General features: G+C 40.4%; 1 protein-coding gene across 1 annotated transcript in view; it reads left to right on the top strand.

Moving 5' to 3' along the window:
• The window catches only part of OTOG (otogelin), a 98,520-nt gene that overhangs the window by 66,759 nt on the left and 11,169 nt on the right, over positions 1 to 20,592 (top strand). Inside the window, exons 37-48 of the mRNA XM_031943555.1 lie at positions 106 to 274; positions 1,078 to 1,223; positions 4,137 to 4,226; positions 6,339 to 6,522; positions 8,455 to 8,675; positions 11,354 to 11,492; positions 11,854 to 12,048; positions 12,831 to 13,043; positions 13,765 to 13,869; positions 14,127 to 14,234; positions 15,101 to 15,202; positions 18,259 to 18,357. Of these exons, the coding sequence (XP_031799415.1) occupies positions 106 to 274; positions 1,078 to 1,223; positions 4,137 to 4,226; positions 6,339 to 6,522; positions 8,455 to 8,675; positions 11,354 to 11,492; positions 11,854 to 12,048; positions 12,831 to 13,043; positions 13,765 to 13,869; positions 14,127 to 14,234; positions 15,101 to 15,202; positions 18,259 to 18,357 (1,771 nt within the window). The remainder of the gene's footprint in view (positions 1 to 105; positions 275 to 1,077; positions 1,224 to 4,136; positions 4,227 to 6,338; positions 6,523 to 8,454; positions 8,676 to 11,353; positions 11,493 to 11,853; positions 12,049 to 12,830; positions 13,044 to 13,764; positions 13,870 to 14,126; positions 14,235 to 15,100; positions 15,203 to 18,258; positions 18,358 to 20,592) is intronic.

Raw genomic sequence — 20,592 nt, 5'->3', positions numbered from 1 at the left:
ATCCCCTTTCCGGTTCTCTCTCACACCCCAAAAAGAGCAGGGTAGGGATTCTCTCTATTTTGGCAAGAGAATGACACCATTTATCTCTCTCCCTGTGTACCTTAGCCCATCATAGAAAGTGAATGCGTCAGACACATCTGTGTAGAGGGAGAGTTGATCCGAGTTAACCAGACCCAGCAGTGCCCATATAGTGCCTCACCCCCTCCTTGTGGGGTTCTGGGACTTGCCGTGCGTGCCGATGGAGACCGATGCTGCTCCCGCTGGGAATGTGCCTGTGAGTAGCCACTATGGCCTGATGTTCAGGCTGTACTCACTTGACAGTGGCTAGGAAGTGGGGGGAGCAAGGGAGCTTGAGGAGGAGGGACCTTTCCTCATCTTGATTGATCTCCTGCCAGAATACAACAACCCTGATCTGTTTGAGAAAAGTGAGGTGATCTGTGTCCCTGGAACTGCCCCTGATGCCCTCTCTACCCTGGAATTGAAGATCACAAGATCATAAAATTAGAACTAAAAGAAACTTCAAACATTTTCATTTTACAGATGGAGAAACCAAGGCCCAGAAAAATTAAATACCTTGCTCCATCATCATGTAATTAGTAATCATCTAACACCTTGTTAGATGGAAACTTACATTCTCTGAGTCAGAATCAACTCTCTTTTTGCTCTATCTCCCTTAAAAATAATTGTTTTCTTCCCTAACATTTCACAGAAATGTCTTTAATAAATTAAAATCAAGCAAAAAAACAATTGTTGCTCCAATTATAACAAAAGAAAGGGAAGAAAAGGAGAGGGAAAGGAAGAGGAGAGAGATTTTCAGTAAGGAACCTGGAGGGGAGGGAGCTGGTTCCATTACATATCACACAGATGCAGAGAAGCTGGGATCCAAAGAGACCCCCATTTTCTGAGTGAACTTGGGGCTGCAGGATTTAAAGAAGCCAAATTTGGGGCACATAAAGATATCTATTGAAACTGTTCAGCCTTTTCCCTGGTCTCTCTGGGAAGGAAATGCAGACTTTCTCTCCCTGGGCAGGTCAGTACTATCTCTTTAACCAGAATGTCTCTTCTGTCTGCCTGTAGGTCGGTGTTCCATTTTTCCTGACTTGAGCTTGGTGACCTTTGATGGGAGCTACGTGGCCCTGTTTAAAGAGGCCTCCTATATCATCAGTCAGCGCCCAGAGGAGATGGTCACTGTCCTTGTCCTCGACTGCAAAAGTGCCAACCTGGTAATTGTTCCATGTTCCACCCCCCACCGGGATGCCCAAGAACCTTTGGCAGAATTTGGGAAGTGAGAGAGTGGGCAAAACACCCAACTAGCAAACCAATTGATGTGTTCTCTGATTGGCTTTCCTTGTGACCCTTTTTATTCTCTGAATCTCAGTTTCCTTATGCACAAAATGATCATCATCTTTCCCCTTAATTCTGTCTTTTCTCCAAAATCCCCTATGTCTATAGAGGGTAGTACCACCTTCCCAATCATCCATGCTTGAAAATTTAGAGCTATCTTCCATTCTTCCCTCTTCCCTTCTTCGCCATATACAACTAGCTGCCAACTCTTGCCATTTCTACCTCCACATCTCCCACATCCATCCATTCCCTTCTGCATATTCACACAGCCCCCACCCCAATTCACATTCTCAGCACCTCTCTCCTGGACTATTGCAGCAACCTCCTAAGAGCCACCTTGTCTCCTCCCTTCTTCAATCTACATAGCTTCCATTTAATATTCCTACGCCAAATCGATCTTGTGCAATGATCAACTATGCTCTCCTTAGCAATAATGATGATCTAATACAAAGGACTCATAAGATGGAAAATACTATCTATATCCAGAGAAAGAATAATGGAATTTGAACACAAATCAAATCATACTATTTTTACTTTTGTAATTTTTTTCTTTCTTGTGCTTTTCCCTTTTGTTTTGATACTTCTTTCAATGTGGCGATATGTTTAATATGGTTGTACATGTATAATCCATATCCAATTGCTTGATGTCTAGGGTAGGAAGGAGATAGGATGAAAAAAAAGAAGTTGGAACTCAAAATCTTTTAAAAATGAATGTTGAAAATTATCTCTGCATGTAATTGAAAAAAATATTATTATGTGGACAAAATAAAAACAAAACAAAATAAACCCTCCAGACACCCCACCTGACAATTAAACCTCTACTATCTAGCTCTCACCTGTCTTTTCAGATTTATTTCACATTGCTTCCCTTCACATATTTTATGGCCAGTCTACCTGGTCTACTTGCTTTTCCTTGACCTTCACATTCTATTTGCCACCCCTGTGATTTTGTACAAACTATCCCTTATACCTGCAGTCCTTGTCCTCCTTACCTCTGTTGCCTAGAATCCCCTTAATTTATGGCTTAGTTTATGAGTCAATAACTCCTCAAAGCCTCCTCCTGGTTTCCTCAGTCATCAAGATTGTCTCTTGCCTTCAATTAGACCATTTTCCCTTCTCTGAGTGTATGGTGTTTCCACTTCTACCTATAGAATTTAAGTTCTTTAAAACCTTCCATGGTTTTACTTTTGTTTATATACCTCTCATATTTTCAGTAGTATCTGGCCAGGGGAAAATCACTTAATAAATGTTTGTAGAATTGAATTTAAATAAAAGTTTTGTCATCTGACTCACTGAGCTGTAATGAAAAAGCTTAGTAAAATTAAGAGTGCTGTGTAGGTAGGGGAGTTATTTTTATTATTGCTATGATTGTGATGGGTTAGAAAGAGAGTTAGTCTCGTAGTTGGGAAGACCTGAGCCTTGTCTCTGGCATGCTTGGGTGACCCTGGGCAAATCACTTACTCTCACAGTGGCTCAGATGATACTGATTGAATAGTTGGTGGTTTTCATTGGCAGAGAGAGTTTCCTCACTGGCAGCTCCCCACTGTGAAATAATTGTAGGTATAGATCAAAATAAAAATTCTAGAAGCACAATGCGTTGGAGAACTAGGTTTGGGAAGCAGGGGGACTGACTCTGTACAACAACTAGGGATGCAAGTTTGTGTGGTGGGTTGAACATGGGTAGACTTTGAGTAGAAAGGTTAGGCTCAGTTTTTCAATAAAACTATATGATTTTGGTCAAGTCATTTTTCCTTTTTGGGCCACAGTTTCTTCAACTGAGAAATGAGAGAGCTTGACAGCTTATAGTTCTTTTATGATGTCATTCTATTGAGTACCTGGAGATTCAAATTTGACTTCCCTATTATTTTGTACAAAGCACTGGGTGTATGCACACAGAGAAAAAAATTAGTACCTGACCTTAAGGATCTTGCCTTTTTTCTAATGCTTGAGGGAGATATGTAATGTATATATATACATATATACATATGTATATATATATACATATAAATATATATATATGTACATATATATGTATATGTACATAAATATAATACAATGTGTTGTAGAGAGTATAGGAGAAATCCCAACAGAATGTTTTAGGAAAAGCTCTGTCTTTCCGTTAGACCCCAAGGATGGGATACTTTTGTAATGCTAAACCTATACTGTCCTAGTTGAAGTGGACCTTGGGAGGGAAATGTAATTCCAGAAATAATAGCACAATGGATTCTGTGGACAAATAGAAACAATCTGGGGCTTGATTCTCTGGGGGATTGTTGGTGCTTTGCAAACCTTAAAGAATTATATAGCTACTAGCTATCATTATTGTTTCTATTCTTATTATAACTGAGGAGAGTTTAGGTCAGTTTTCTTCTTTCCCCCCTTCTGTATTTGTGCATACCATTCTGTCCCCAAGTGATTTTTAGAGAACTTTCAGTTGTTTGAGTCCATGGAGAAGAGTCCTATGGTAATGTTTGGGGGAGACTAGGGTTGAAACCTGAGTTCAAATTCTGGTTCAAATCATTTATAACTTATTCAGTCATTCCACAACTGATGGCAATTTCCTCAGTTTCCAGTTTCTTGCCACTATAAAAAGGCTGCTACAAACATTTTGGCAAATGTGGGTTCCTTTCCCTCTTTTATGATCTCTTTGGGATACAGACCCAGTATAACAAATCAATATTAGGGTTGGTGTTCCACCCAAGTCTCTGGTCTCCAAGTCAAATGCACTTTTGATTTGTCATATGACTTTTCTTATATTCATGTGAGTCATTAACAATGTTGTTTTTCTGTAGGGTCATTTAAACTGGCCTCCTTTCTGCCCAGTGATGTTGAATGTGACCAACTTAGCCCATCAAATGACCATCGATCGGCTCAACAGGACGGTATGAACTAGAATATTGCTGTTCCTGGCTCAGAGGGTTCCCTGGCCCAGAGCATTCTCCCTATTGTCATTTTTCCCCCTTTGCTTTAACCAGAAGAAAGTATACATGGATAATTTACAAATTTCATATTTATCAATGAGTATGATTGTAGAATATATTATTAAAGAGATAGTGTGTGAACATTTAGAAATGACAGTGATGACTTACCATGGTTTCATTAAGAATAATTCATGCTATGTATTGGTCTACCTGCCAACTAGGGAAGGGGGTGGGGGGAAGGAGGGGAAAAGTTGGAACAGGTTTTTGCAAGGGTCAATGCTGAAAAATTACCCATGCATATGTCGTGTTAATAAAAAGCTATAATAAAAAATAAATTTAATAAAATAAAAAAAGAATAATTTATGCTAGATTGGCTTTATTTCTTATGCTGACAGGATTATGAGTAGACTGCTAGATCAGAGGGATTTCATAAAGAGCTCCACTTCTGTGTTTGTGTCATGCACACATTTGATCCATGTGCTACCTATGTCTTTATCCAAGTTACTGATTTAAATTTTTTAATAATAACTTTTTAGATTTTTTAAAATTAAAAATATTGAACAGAACAGAAATCTTAATTAATTAAACTTTACCATTCTCTGCTCTGCCTGGAGTACTGTATTCCATTCTAGACCCCATATTTTAAGTAGAACAGAGACTAGTTGAAGTGTGTCCCATAGAGAGATGGAGAGATGACTGGAGATCATGTTATATCAGACATAATTGAGGAAACAATGCATGTAAAACATAATAGTAATTTTCAAGTATTTGAAGGGCTGCCCTATGGAAGTGAGATTAAATTTGCTCTGTTTGATCTCAGAGAGCAGGGTTAGGAGCATAGGATGGAAATTACAGAGGCAGCTTTAGACTCAGTTTTAGAAAAAATTGGCTAGTCATGAGGATTGCTGTTAAATGAAAAGGACTGCCTCAGATCCCCTTCACTAGAGGCTTTCAGGCAGAAGCTGGATAGATGATCCCTTCTTGGGGATAGGATAGGAAGGACAGGCAGAGACAAGTTGGACCAGATCCTAAAAAATCAATTAGAATTATAATTTCATCATTTTTTTTCCTTTAATTTTTTTTCTGTTGCCTTTGACTTGCCTTATATGTTGAAATGAAGAAAACAAGCCTGGTCTTTAGGAGCTCGGTTTTCACTCTGGATTTCTGTAGATTAGATTTTGGTTTCAATGGTAGCTAATAATGATAGCTAACATTTACATAGTGGTTTAAAGTTTGTAAAACATTTATAAATGTTATTTCACAGCAACCCTGTGAGGTAATATCCCCCATTTTATTCCCGTTATACAGATGAAGAACTGAGACTGAGAGAAGTTAAGTGACTTGTTCACACATATAGTGAGTGCTAGAGGCAGGATCTGAATTCAGATTTTTCCTTCTTCAGGTCTAGCACTCCAGTGTTACAAGCTGCTTCCCAAAGCAGAAAAGGTTCTTCCTATTACCCATATTCAAATGGAAAGGGATCTAAGAGATTACTTAGTCCAATTTATATTCTGTTCAATAGTCCCAGGAGTAATATGGCTACTGAAGACCTTCTCCTCTTCCTGCCTTCTGTCCCTACTTAACCCCTATCTTTGGGAAGCCTTCCAAGATGGAAATCTTATTGGGATAAATATATGTTAATGCACCAGATATCTGTGATTTCATCAAAATGGGGAGCTATCAGAGTGGCTACTCCCACCACCAATGAAGATTGATTTGGAATTAGTGGATTAATTATAGGAAGGTATCTGAGGCTCTGAGAAGCTGTCTTTCTATCTACCTACTCTCCTTATGCCTCAATAATTTTTAACACGGTTACAAAATAAATCTGCCCCCATATTGTCCTTAAGGTTAGAAGCCCCCTAAGATCATTTTGCCCATTCCCCTATCTCCTAGCAGTGTTAGATCTCTCTCTCTCTCTCAGGCTTTCAGATCTCCAAAGGAGAATCCTTTATCGTCAGGGCTTTCTTCTAGCAGTTTCCTTTTTAAGGACAAACATTATAAAGAAAGTTCAAGTGAGCCTTTATTTGAAGATGAAATAATTTTTGTTTTGTTGCCTCTCTTCTCTTCTAGGTAACTCTTAACTCAAGGCCCATTTGGCCACCAGTGAGCCAGCATGGGTTTAAGATTGAGGATACAGGGAACATGTATGTGATCCGGACCCCTTCACAAATCCAAATCCAGTGGTTTCACAGCTCAGGGCTTATGATTGTGGAGTCTAGAAAAACTGAGGAATCTGTGGGTGGAGGTCTATGTGGTGAGTTCTGGGCCTCTGCAAGGGGGTATGGGAATATTGGAAAGGGATGTTCAGGGAGGAGCTCACAGAAGGGGAAGGGCAATGATCTCTCTCTGATCCTTGGGCTGCTGTAGGGCAGACAAGACCATGAGAGACAACGACTCAGAGTGTAGCTGGGCAGAAGGGCTGTTGGCAAAGAGTGAGTCAGGAACCAGATAGGACTGACAGACAAGACCCAGAGGCAGAGAGAGCTCAGCCTGTGAGCAGGAAACAAAGTTCACGTTTTAGGGTTGAGAGTCCAAGGGAGTCAATACAGGTGCCACATCCAGTTTGTACCTTATTAATTTGAGAAGTTTTCATTTTCTTTTTTTCCTTTTGCCTTGATATAACCTCTTGTTTTAAATTTTAAAACTTTATTTTTGCCCTTTCTTAATACTCTCAACTCCCATATAAGAACCATTCTTGTTACAGAGCAAAATACTGAAGCAAAATTAAACAGCTCAGTGACCACATCTGACAAAGTTTTACAACATTCCCTGAGCCTAAGATATTGACTTCTCTGGCTCTCTTCAGGTTCCACCTACATCTTATCATCTGCAAGAAGCCTTTGCTCATCCCTCTTGATGCTTGTGCCTTCCCTGGGAGACTTTCTCCATTTTACTCTTACTCCCTCATAGCTCTTTGCAAGCTGTTTCCTCCACCAGACTGCAAGTTCCTTGAGGAGAAACTGGCTTTCTGCCTTTTCTTTGTATCTCTAACACTTAGTGTGGTGCCTACCACACATAAGGTTCTTAAAACATGCTTTTGGATTTGACATCATAATGTATTTTGGCACCTGTAAATCCTTCCCCTCTACCAAGAGGAGAAAGGTGTCTTCCATCATTTATTTTCTGGAACTAATAATGATCATTGTCTTTAATCAGAATTCAGGTGGCTTTTAGTATTCTTTTTAGCCATGTTAATATATATAAAATGTGATTATGTATATAAGATATACATATATATATTTTAGCCATAAATATATATATGTATATATTTGTATATACATACATATATGTATGTATAGAAAGTATATATATACACACACGTATATATAAATGTGTATGTATATATACATACACACATATAATAACATACATATCTGCACACGTGTATATAATATGGATAGTATATATATATTTCTTTTGGTTTTGTTCTTTTTTTATATCAGTTGGTACAAATTTTCTTCTCTTTCTTGAAGTCTTCTCTATACTTTGTTTTTCACAAGCATTAAAATTCAATCCTACTCACATACCATTTTATTCAGCCATTCCCCAGTGAATAGATACTCCCTTTGTTTCCTGTTTTTTTAATCACAAAAAGTTAAACACAATCACATCCAATCCCATCAATCAGGAAGAGATTGTTCCAAAGAGTGAGATGCTCTTGAGAAAATTTAGAAATGGGTCCATATGACATAGACTATAAAAGGTGGTGTATTAGAAGCCTTCTTTTTCAGTTCTTTCTCAGATGTGGAGACTTCTTAAACCACAGTGGGAGTTGAATCAGTAGATATATCTGTTAGTGGGCCTTGGATAGAGAACAGACTCACCTGGAGGAGAACTGCCCTTTGTTCTGACCATTGTAATGTGGATTTATGTTGCTCCTAGGTTTGGAGTGTGGAGACCAGCCTCCCCAGAGAGGGCTATATTTTAGCCAGGTCACAGTCATCCTTAGAGTGAGCAACTGGAGGTGTCTGAGGCTGATCTTTCTAGAAGTGACCAGAGCTCATCAGGCCCGGGGCCAATGTGTGTGGAAAACTAGAGAGTTGGGAATAGAACAGGGACTGGTCCAGGAAATTTGAATTTTGAATCGGGACCTCCATGTTCTTTGCTGTGATGCTCACCATCCCTACCTTGACTGATACAGGTTCTCCAAGGTGGTATGGGTCCCATCATTCTGCTTTGTCCATAGGTATCTGTGATGGTGATGTGGCCAATGACCTCACCTTGCCTGATGGTACTGTGGTGAAAGAAACTGAAGATCCCACCCCCTTTCTGGACAGCTGGCAGTTGCCCAGCACCCTGACTTCAGTGGGTCAGTTCCGCTTCCGGGAGGACACCTGCGCCACCGCAGACTGCTCGCCCTGTATCCGCATGGTCTCCAACCGCACCTTTAGTAGCTGCCATGCTTTTGTATGTTTCTTCCTATGGAAGGGCCCATCATAATGGGAAGGGACAGGAAATGACCAATGGGTATAAGAGAGTTTGTTCCCTTAATCTGTCACCCACCCCAGTTCTGTGCCCAGATGACCTGTGTCCCATTATGGCCCCTGGAATCCTTTTTGGTGACCTATAGAGTTCTCAGTTGAGACATACCAAGCTGGGAGACACATTGAGAATAATATTGTTCTCTGTAACAGAATTTCAAGGCCAGATTCAGGAAATGGGATGGATCTGGTGCAGGAGCAAGATAGACTAATAGTTAATGGTCTTGCTGGCTCCCTCTAAAGTCCTATAGAGAATGATCCTGGTAAAGAGGTGGTGATGGTGGTGGTGGTAGAGAAATGTGCACATGATCCTCCATACTATTCTGACCTCTAGGGAGCTGCAATTTCCCAATTCCTTGTTGGACAAGATTCCTTCCCTTTAGCTCAGAGATTAAATTTTTAAAAGATTTTTATGGATTAGGACTGGACCTGTGATTTACACTGGTATAGAAAACTCCATGGTGAGAAAATGCCTTGTAATAATATGTCAGCACCTTCTCTGCAACTTAAAATCTTAAAGAATTGCCAGCCCAGTCCATGGACACTTAATCCAGGGGTTCTGTGGATAATGTCAGTCAGGTCAACAAGCATTTATTAAGCACCTAGTACATGCCAGGTGCTGTGCTAAGCACTGGGAATTACAAAGAAAGGCAAAAACAGTCCCTGCCCTCAAGGAGCTCCCAGTCTAGTGGGGAAGACAATGTTCAAATAACTATGAGCATGTAAGATGTGTGTGTATGTATGTGTATATATACACACAACACATATAATAAAGTAGAAAGCATTTCAAAGGGAAGGGGAATAGAAAAGACATTGTTGTAGAGAGTGTGACTTTAGTTGAGATCTGAAGGACATCAGGGAAACAAGATGGCAGAGGAAAAAAGGGGAAGAGTTTGTGTCACAGGAGATAGTGAAAAAGCATAGAATTGTGTGTAAGAAAGCTCAAAGAGGATGATGTCCCTGATTATAGAATATGTTGAGAAAGTAATGTATAAAATGTCTGGAAATATAGGAAAGGGCTAAATATACAAAAGGCTCTAAAAGCAAAACAGGATTTTATATTTGATCATGAGGAATTAGGGAGCTACTGGACTTTAATGGGGGATGGTGGTGATGGAGGGACTGATGGAAGATCACTTGGATTGCTGAGGGGAGGATGGAGGAATGAGGAGAGATTTGAGACAAGATAACGAACTAGCAAGCTATTGCAATCCAGGCAAGAAGTGATGGAAATCTGCACTAAGATGGTGGCCATGACACAGGAGAGATGCTATAAAGGTACAATTGGTTTCACAATAGATTGGATATAGAGGTTGAGAGAGGGAGGAGTTAAGGATGATATCAGGTTGTGAGCTTCTGGTGGAGTGGGCAGATGATAGACACTGGTTGGTCTGCTCCAGGTAACCCCAGAATCTGTGATCTGTGGAACAGAGACACTAAATATGTGACTAGGAGAATGGTCACACTACTGATAATAACAGAGAAGTAAGGAAGAAGGGAAAGTTTGGGGTTGGAGGTGGAGGGGAAAGATAAATTGAGTTTTGCATATGTTGCTATCTATGGGACATCCAGTTGTACATATCCAAGAGGCAGTAGGAGTTCAGAAGAGAAGCTAGGGCTCCATCCCTTCCCCAGGGTCATGGTTGTGGTCACACTGTACATAGGAGTAGCATACTCTGGGAATTTTGCCAGTGATGATTTGGCTGACGTGTGTAGAGGGAAGAGGGAGAGGGAGATGGGAAGGAGAAGGGAAGAAGCATTTATATAATACCTACTATGTACTAGTCACCAAGCTAAGGGAATTTTAGAGCTATTATCTCATTTCAATTATACAACAATTCTGAGAGGTAGGAACTATTATTATCTATATTTTGCAGTTGAGGAAACACAGGAAAACAAGCAACTTCCCTGGTTAAAACGGCTATTAAATATCTGAGGCTGGCTTTGAACTTGGGTTTTCTTGACTCCAAAATGGAATTGAGAATTTTGTGGTTATATTGTTAGAGGGCTGATTTTCACCAACAAATGTAAAATCATTTTACAATGTCAGCTAGACCCAGGTCCAGGGCTTAGGAACTGATCAATAGAATGGAATGGAAACTCTTTGAGAACAGGGACTGTTTGTAGTGGCTTTTACATGTCTATATACAGCAGGTGCTTAGTAAAGTCTTGTTGACTTTATTGAATCTGTTGAAACAGATTTGTTTAGGAAGGAGATCAATGTAGTTGAGGCAATAATTCTCAGTGGATTTAGGGGCAGAGTATGGAGATCAGCATGGGGGGAGGCTCTTTCTGTCCACAGTCCTGGCTTTTTACCTGGAGTAGGAATGGGGACTCTGAAATTCAAGGTTTAGCTGCAGCTTGGGGAGGGTAAGTCAGGGAGGGCTTGCTGAAGGAAATGAGGGTGTCCAGTTTTGAAAAGGTGAGGGATGGAGAGGAGACAGAGCTGTGGCACTTGGCATGGTAGCTGTTCTCCTAAGGAGCCAGGGAATCAGTGAGGAAAATTATCAACATAAACTGACCCCACTGGGGATGAGCAGCAGGGCACTAACTCAAGCCTTTGGTGGAGTGGGCAGATGGCATTCACTGGTTGGTCTGCTCCAGGTAACCCCAGAGTCGTTCTGTGAGCTGTGGATCAGAGACACCAAATACGTGCAGCAGCCCTGTGTGGCATTAACTGTGTATGTGGCTATGTGTCACAAATTCAACGTGTGCATTGAGTGGCGGCGCTCTGACTACTGCCGTGAGTTGGGGAGGGGAGGCAGGGAGAGGCTTCTTTATCACCACAATCCTACCTTCTTCTCGGTCTCCTCTTTTTTCCCCTACATTTACCCTTCTCTAATGGGATCTGCCTCCATCAACCAAAATTTACCCTGAACTCCCACTTCCTGTGTGTGTATACATACATATACACACATGTGTATGTATATATATGTATGTATCATGTATGTACAATTTTTGAATGTACCCCTCCATTAGAAGATAAGATTCTTGAAAGCAGGAATAATGCTCTCACCTTTCTTTGCACTCCTAGCATTTAGCAGTGTCTAGTATACAGTAAATGCTGGATAAATGCTTTGACTGACTGTCTGACTTCCCTCCAGCCTTCTTATGTCCTGGAGACTCTACCTATCAGGCATGTGTGGCAGTCTGTGACACTCCCAGGACGTGCCAGGATGAGGGGCGGGAGCCCCCAGATCCAGAGTTCTGCTCAGTGCTTGGAGAAGGCTGTGTGTGTCCCAATGGTACTGTCTTGCACAGGCTCCATTCACCACTCTGCATCCCTGAGGAGAAATGTGGTAAGTCCTAACTATGGGGTCCCCCAGCCCAGCACACAGGTTTGGGGGAGTCAGGGATCAGAGGCCATTGAGATGGAGGGGGACAATGACATATACCCTGATTCTCTGATACCAGGGAAGAAAACAAGTGTTTAGCAGCCAAACCCAGTTGTTCTGTGCCAGCCTGTAGGCTCAGGCTTGCAGACTGTAAGCTCCTTGAGAACAGGGACTATTTAATTTTCATCTTTATATCAACAGCAACCAAAAAGTGTGCCTGGCACTTAGTAGTCAATAGATGCTTGTTGATTGATTCTGGAGTCAAAGTCAAGGAGAGTCAAGGGGAAGCAGGGAGGTGTGTGAGGGATTGGGGAGGGTTGGGGAGATTTCATCCTCGGATTAGCACAGGAATAAGGGAAAAGAGTTGGTTTATTTCATGTCAAGGCTCCTGCTTGCTAGACAACATAATTATTCCAGTGTCCTTGGGGACCATTCCACCTAAATAGACTATCCTGACCTTTGAATCAGAGGATTTGGGTTGAAATTTCATTTCTGAGGCTTACTATCTGCATCATCTTGGACAAGCCATTTCTTTATCCCTTAGATCTCAATGGGCTATATTAGATTGCTCCTTGAGACTCTTTCCCTTTCTAGATTCTATAAACTAAATGGCTCTAGTGAGTAAAGACTGTGCCCTTTTCATGCTGAGTTTTGCTCTGTGCAGATGGCAGAGTAAGCATCCAAAGTAATCCCAGGGAGGCTAGGTCAGAGTCCTCTCAGCCTCCCTGACCTTCCTGCCCTCACAGCATGCACAGATAGCCTGGGTGTGCCCCGAGCTGTTGGTGAAATCTGGAACAGCTCTCTCAGTGGCTGCTGCCAGGACCAGTGTGTGGCCCCCAACACTATCACCCCTGTGGATCTTGGCTGCCCTGTTACCCAGCCCGGTGGATGCCAGCGCTTTGGAGAAGTGGCTTTGCAGCTACCCACAACAGACCCTTGCTGCCTGAGCACAGTCTGTGGTAAGTATAAATCAGGCCATCCGCTCTCTGGTTCTGTCTTCCCTTGTGCATGATGGAGAAAAATATAATCCTTGTCCTGCCACTTTTCTCAGTTGGTTCTGCTTAGCCATTCGACTTTGTTAGCTAGGAAGGTTCCAATCAAGGTTGGGATATATATTAAGACATGAGTGGAATATGAAATACATCAATAAAACTTTAAGAATGAACATGTTGGATTAGATTAGCTCTATAGCCCCTTCTAGCTCTTAAAAAATCCTGATTCTAATTATTAATTTATGATTATCCTCTTATATCTAATATATTTTGTTATATCTAATAATTTTATATAGTGAGAAAATGGTAGAGACTATTTCCAGCATGCCCATTGGGCAAAGCTTGTTCACAGGAGTATACATAATGACACGGTTATGCAGGGAGATGGGGAGGCAAGTATAGGAAAGCATTTGAGCCCTTAGTTCCTCTGGGACCCCCCAGGGGGTTTGAGTCTCAGAAGGCATCCTGCTGTCCAGCCTAGAATATTGGGTTTGAGAGTACAATGTTGAGCTTAGAATGTGGGGGGCTAGTGAAGGTAGACTAGGAAGTGGATGAGGTTAGAGGTCAGGAGCCTTCCCTGAACATCAAGTCCCTTCATCTGAAGTCTCTCTCATGACTGAAGGGGGTTGTGTAGACTAGGGCTAGAAAGTCCTCAGACCGCCTCTGTTCTGTTTTCTTGCATGGTTAGTGTGTAACCAGACACTGTGTGAGGGGCTGACCCCGACCTGTCCCCCTGGGGATAGACTTCTCATGCATTACCAGGAGGAGTCTTGTTGTCCCAGCTATACCTGTGGTAAGTGAGCACCAAGGCTATGAGATGGATCACTTGGAGCTGCCTTCTTTCCTTTGGGAAGAGGGGCTCCCCAGACTCCCGGCCCCACTAAATTAGGCAGCCCTCAGGAATGGAAGGTGGAGGGGCTCCTGGTAGGTACAGTGGGGAAGAGGAGACCTACAAACAAGGGCCAAATTTACTATTGTATTCCCCAGGTCTGGATGGGGGTTTCGGCCAGAGGTAGGGATGGGGCTCAGAAATGCTCGACTTTTCCCCAGAATGTGACCCAGAGCAGTGTGAAATCCAGCCCGATCCTCAGTGTCGCCAGGACCAGATGGTGATTGCTGGCCGGCTCGGGGACACTTGCTGCATCTCCTATTTCTGTGGTAGGGTGGTCATGACATCATATTAATGAGACAGGGATACCTCTTCTCACTCCCCACCCCCAGAGAAAATCAAAGTCCTCATGTAGCATTGTCTGCGAAGGTCACCAATGCTCTGACCAAGGCAGAAGGAGGCAGTGACTTATCTTAGCATCTCCCACATTACCCATCAGTAGGTCTTTTTCTTCCTACCTGAGCCCAGGCTGGCCTGTTAGGAGCATTAGCAAGGAAAGGTTTTCTCCAGATGCAGGGAACGATGGTATCACAGACCGTCCTCAGTGCCTGTCTCTGGAGAAGAATGAGAAGATAACAGCATAGATAAAAGGCAGTGGTATGCAGTGGAAAGAGTCATGATCTGGGAAACAGGAGACTTAATTCTAATTCTGAAACTTGAAATCAAACCAACCAAATATTTGCTGATTAAAAAAAACCCTACAAAAACCCTTCATTTGCCTCAGTTTCCCCATCTGTAAAATGGGGGATAAAAATAGTATCTATCTCCTAAAGTTGTTGTGCAGATCAAATGAGATAATACTTATAAATAGCTTACCATAGTGCCTGGAACATAATAAATGTAATGTAAATGTCAGTTATTGGTAATGATAGTAATAATAATATTAATCCTGGTTCTGCTACCTATGCACTGTGTGACTTTAGGCAGACACACAAGAGAACTTCCTGATGAAACCCTCCCTAGAAAGGGACCACCATAAAGCCTTGAAAACACTATCCATGATTTTGGTGCAGACTTCCCTATGTAGCAACTATTCCTTCCAAAATTCTCAGGCTCTATAGCTGGCCACACTGGCTTCCAGAGCCTCTCTGTTCTAATTGATGTGGTCTTTTCTATTCCCTTCTTGCCGGTGCAGCCTGTGACATTTGTCCGGACCCATTACCCACGTGTCAGGAAGGGGAGGTACTCACAGTGGACAGTGATACTGCAGAACTTTGTTGCCCAGTATATCTTTGTGGTGAGTCTGTCATGGAGGGAGGTGTCCGCAGGTTCTGAGACCTTACCATGACATTCCCTGCTGCCCGTGCCCTCACTCTCTTCTAAAAAGCCCTTAGAACCAATGGAGAGAGTATCCTCCTCTTAAGGAAACCCTAGAAAGGTCACATTTGACATTTAAAACAAATTATTGAGACCTCAAACAAAGCATAATGTTATCCTGCATAATCAGAGAGAAAATAGATCACCACTGCTGGAGAATCCAGGATGTTTGCTTAAGGGAATCTAGTTTTAATATTTTTAAGATTCCACAGGTTCTCAAGGTGTCTGCATAGCCTTATTGGGTATTATAGAGGACTGAAGGGACTTTTTTCTTTCTTTGTTTCTTTCTTTTTTAATAGCTTTTTATTTACAAGTTATATGTATGGGTAATTTTACAGCATTGACAATTGCCAAACCTTTTGTTCCAATTTTTCTCCTCCTTCCCTCCACCCCCTTTCCTAGATGGCAGGATGACCAGTAGATGTTAAATATATTAAAGTATAAATTAAATACAAAATAAGTATACATGACCAAACCGTTATTTTGCTGTACAAAAAGAATTGGACTCTGAAATAGTGTACAATTAGCCTGTGAAGGAAATCCAAAATGCGGGCAGGCAAAAATATAGGGACTGGAAATTCAGTGTAATGGTTTTTAGTCATCTCCCAGAGTTCTTTCTCTGGGTGTAGCTGGTTCAGTTCATTACTGCTCCATTGGAACTGATTTGGTTCATCTCATTGCTGAGGATGGCCAGGTCCATCAGAATTGATCATCATATAGTATTGTTGAAGTGTATAATGATCTCTTGGCCCTGCTCATTTCACTCAGCATCAGTTCGTATAAGTCTCTCCAGGCCTTTGAAGGGACTTTTTTCAAGACCTCAAAGCTGCCTCTCGAGAACTTGGGCTCTTCCACACCATGCTGATATATAGCCCTGAAGGAATGAGATTCTGCCTTAGCAGAACTCTGGGGCTTAGGACTGGCACATAGTAGGCACTTCATAAACATCTTTGACATTGTCTGATTACCTGAGACTTGTGTTCAGATACCATTTGTGCTTCAGGATAGCTTGTGTACCATTTCAGCCTGGCTGGAAATCTTGTATTTGTTTATTCTTGCAACAGGGTTACAATTAAAAGTTTTCTGATACATTTTGTTTTTTTATTATAAACATTTATAGATTACCTCTACTCCCTAAGAAGTCTCTTGTAGCAAACTATAACAACTAGGCAAAACTAGTAATAGAGTGATCTCATCTGCATGGATGTGCAACCTTTCACACCTCTAGCTGCCCCCTTTAAAAATGATTTTTAAAAATTCACAAAAATCTGTTTTCTCTTCTTCTTTTCCTTCCCCATTAGGGAAAAAAAGCAAATTCCCCCCAATTTCACATAACAAATATCTACATATTTGTTAAGAAAGTAACTCTAATTGCAAAATGAATAAATCAAGGGCATAATGGACAAAGAACAGATCTCAGAATTAGGAGCTCTGGTTTTTAGCTCTAGTTTTTATTTATTAAGCAAGACATCTAATGTCTGAGAACCTCAGTTTCCTCATATATGAAGTGAGAATGATCATTTTTATATTATTCACCTCACAGGGTTGGTGATAGAAACATCCTGTGAACCTATAATAATGTGAGTTATTATCAGGGGTTGATTTGATTTTCAGAAATTTGATTTGGGGAGAAATTTAATTTTAAAGTTGCTTTTCACATATTTTTTTCCACATCTTCTTTTTCTCTTATAACACAAACACATGTTTGAGTTTCTAGCTCCAAGCCTCCAACAAACTGAATTGTCTCTATGGTGAGGGAACTTAGCTAGGCCACCCTTTGGATAACTTTTGAAAAAGGATCTAATCCCCCAGGAGTCTATATACAGTCATTTATTGAAAAGCTTCTTAAACTTTGGGTCATGACTCTGTGTGTAGGGGTCATAAAATTATAATTATCAGCAAATGTTTGATTTGTAAGTCTGTTTTACATACCTATATATCTGGGGTTGCATAAAAATTTCTCTGGTGAAAAAAGGGTTGCAAGTAGAAAAAGTTAAGATCCTTAATTTTTTGATTGGACCTCTAGTCCAGTTATCCAGAAGGTAGGTAGAGCCAACTCATCATAGAGTAAGGCACAGTTTTACTCATCTACATCTTGTACTCTTTCCATTTCTTCTTTTCTCCCTCTTGTCATCTCTTCTAGGTCTTTACAATGATTTTAAAGCAAGTTTGTTCTTCTAGAAAAGTCAATGGTCAATATTCTCCTTTATACATTTTGCTCACATCAATCCATTTCTGCTTAGTTTATCACATAATTCAAGTCCTGAAAATTAAGTTTGAGGAGCTTTTCATTGGAAAGTCTTTTTAAAAAAATTTCAATAGTATTTTATTTTTCAATTACATGTAAAGATAATTTTCAACATTCAGTTCTATAAGACTTTGAATTTCAAGTTTTTCTCCCCTCCCTTTCTTACCTTCCCTCATCCCAAGACAGCAGAAAATCAGATAAAAGTTAAATACATGCAATTCTTTTAAACATATTTCCATATTTGTCTTGTTGTACAAGAAAAAATCAGATCAAAAGGGGAAAAAATGAGAAAGGAAAAAAACCAAACAAAGAAAAAGGGAAAAAGACAATACTTTGATCCACATTCAGTTTCCATAGTTCTCATTTTCCATCACAATTGGAATTGCCTTGAATCAACTCATTTTGAGAAGAGCCAAGTCTGTCACAGTTGATCATCACATAATCTTGTTACTGTGTACAATGTTCTCTTGGTTCTGCTTAATTCCCTTAACATCAGTTCATGTATGTGGAAAGTCTTACATTCTTAATATTAACATGGCACAAGGGCAAACTCTAGGCTAACCAAAGACTGTAAGTGGCAAATCAGAAATTAGCTCATTCTAGAGTACTTAATATGAAATTCTGTTTAGACACATAGTCCCATGTCAGATCATCCCCATGGTTTCATACCCAGACTTGGGTAGTTCCTTTTACTTTTCCTGTTCTAACCTGTTCTCTTTCCCTGCCAGAATGCCAGAGTTTTCGTTGCCCCCAACTGCAGTGTGGCTTGGGCACATCCTTGGTAGAGGTGTGGAGTCCTGACAGATGTTGCCCATATAAGTCATGTGGTAAGTGAACCTCTTGGCAACAATGCTTAGGCTGGGGGCATCATCTGGCAACTGAACTCTTCTCTTGCTAGGTGTTCTCAATCTCTTTATTTTTATTTTTTTATTTAATAGCCTTTTATTTACAGGTTATATGCATGGGTAACTTTACAGCATTAACAATTGTCAAACCTCTTGTTCCAATTTTTCACCTCTTACCCCCCACCCCTCCCCCAGGTGGCAGGATGACCAGTAGATGTTAAATATATTAAAATATAAATTAGATATAGGTGTTCTCAATCTCAAGGAGCCTCTGAGCTTGGGGTATTTATTGAAGTAGCCCAATTATTGAATTAATAATTGAAATTATTGAATTATCAAAGGGTATGCACAGTTTGATAACTTTTTTGAGCATAGTTCCAAATTACTCTCCAAAATGGTTGGATTCGTTCACAACTCCACCAACAATGCATCAATGTCCCAGGTTTCCTGCATCCCCTCCCAAAGAGATTATAAAGAAGGGAAAGGGACCTGTATGTGCACGAATGTTTGTGGCAGCCCTTTTTGTAGTAGCTAGAAACTGGAAACTGAATGGATGTCCATCAGTTGGAGAATGGCTGAATAAATTGTGGTATATGAATATTATGGAATATTACTGTTCTGTAAGAAATGACCAACAGGATGATTTCAGAAAGGCCTGGAGAGACTTACACGAACTGATGCTGAGTGAAATGAGCAGGACCAGGAGATCATTATATACTTCAACAACAATACTATATGATGACCAGTTCTGATGGACCTGGCCATCCTCAGCAACGAGATCAACCAAATCATTTCCAATGGAGCAGGAATGAACTGAACCAGCTATGCCCAGAGAAAGAACTCTGGGAGATGACTAAAAACCATTACATTGAATTCCCAATCCCTATATTTATGCACACCTGCATTTTTTATTTCCTTCACAAGCTAATTGTACAATATTTCAAAGTCTGATTCTTTTTGTACAGCAAAATAACGTTTTGGTCATGTATACTTATTGTGTATCTAATTTATATTTTAATGTACTTAACATCTACTGGTCATCCTGCCATCTGGGGGAGAGGGTGGGAGTAAGAGGTGAAAAATTGGAACAAGAGGTTTGGCAATTGTTAATGCTGTAAAGTTACCCATGCATATATCCTGTAGATAAAAGGCTATTAAATAAAAAAAAGAAATTATTGAATTATTATTGAAATTATGACAATTTTCAAAGGGTTCCTCACAAGAGAGTAAAGCAAACCCTTACATCTCCATCATCCTCAGTGCTGAGTCCTTCAGTCTCTTCCCTACCTGAGCAGAAGAGAATGAGAAACATTCCACAATGCACTTGGACTTTTGCTAATGAAAAAGCTATGATTTTTTCCTATTCAGAATATATTATTTCATACCTTGATTGAAGGTATGAAACTTTCCTCTTAAGTTAGAGCTTGTGTTTTTTCTAAGATACACAATATCTAATACACATGAGGATTAGATTCAAAATCCTTTTTTTATTAAAGCGATTGGAACCAAAAAACCCCACAAACTTATTAGTGTATAATTTTTTTCCTCTTCTAGTAAATTTATTTATTTTTAATACACATTGCTGTATGAATCATGCTGGGAGAGAAAAATCAGCGCAAAAGGGAAAAACCATGGGAGAGATAAAAAAAACAGAAAATAAGTAAACATAGCATGTATTGATTTACATTCGGTCTCCTTAGTTTTTTTCTATTTGCAGATGACATTTTCTGTCCAAAGTCTATTGGGATTGCTTTGGATATATAGTTTTATAAAAGCACATTTTAGCAGAGATTAAACATGTTCCTTTAAAAAATTATTAATGTCTTCTATTTTTATCTCATGATCACTTCTACTTTGAGAGAGCCTTCGATTAACAGCACCAAAACCCCCAAAGTCAAAATGGATTGACTGCACCAGGAATATCACCATTGTAGATTATGTTCTATGTCCATATTCATTCAATTGGATATAAGCTTGTGTGGGACCTTAATGGTCATCTAATCTAATTCCTTGCTTTAGAAATAAGGAAAGCGAAGGTCAGAGAGGTTGCTCCATGTCACACAGGTAGCATACCACAGGGGTGCAATGTCAATCCAGGTCCTCCAATCCCAAAGGCAGAATGCTTTCCACTGAATTGCATTGTCCTGTGCCTGTCTAATGAAAGGAGGGCATTACATTGCCTTGTTTCTCCTCTGGGATTAAGCATGGTCACTACAG

The sequence above is a fragment of the Sarcophilus harrisii genome, chromosome 6 (genome assembly GCF_902635505.1).
Source record: "Sarcophilus harrisii chromosome 6, mSarHar1.11, whole genome shotgun sequence".
Classification (NCBI taxonomy): domain Eukaryota; kingdom Metazoa; phylum Chordata; class Mammalia; order Dasyuromorphia; family Dasyuridae; genus Sarcophilus; species Sarcophilus harrisii.
The sequence above is the reverse complement of the archived record's forward strand: the minus strand, read 5'-3'. Positions and strand labels throughout refer to the sequence as shown.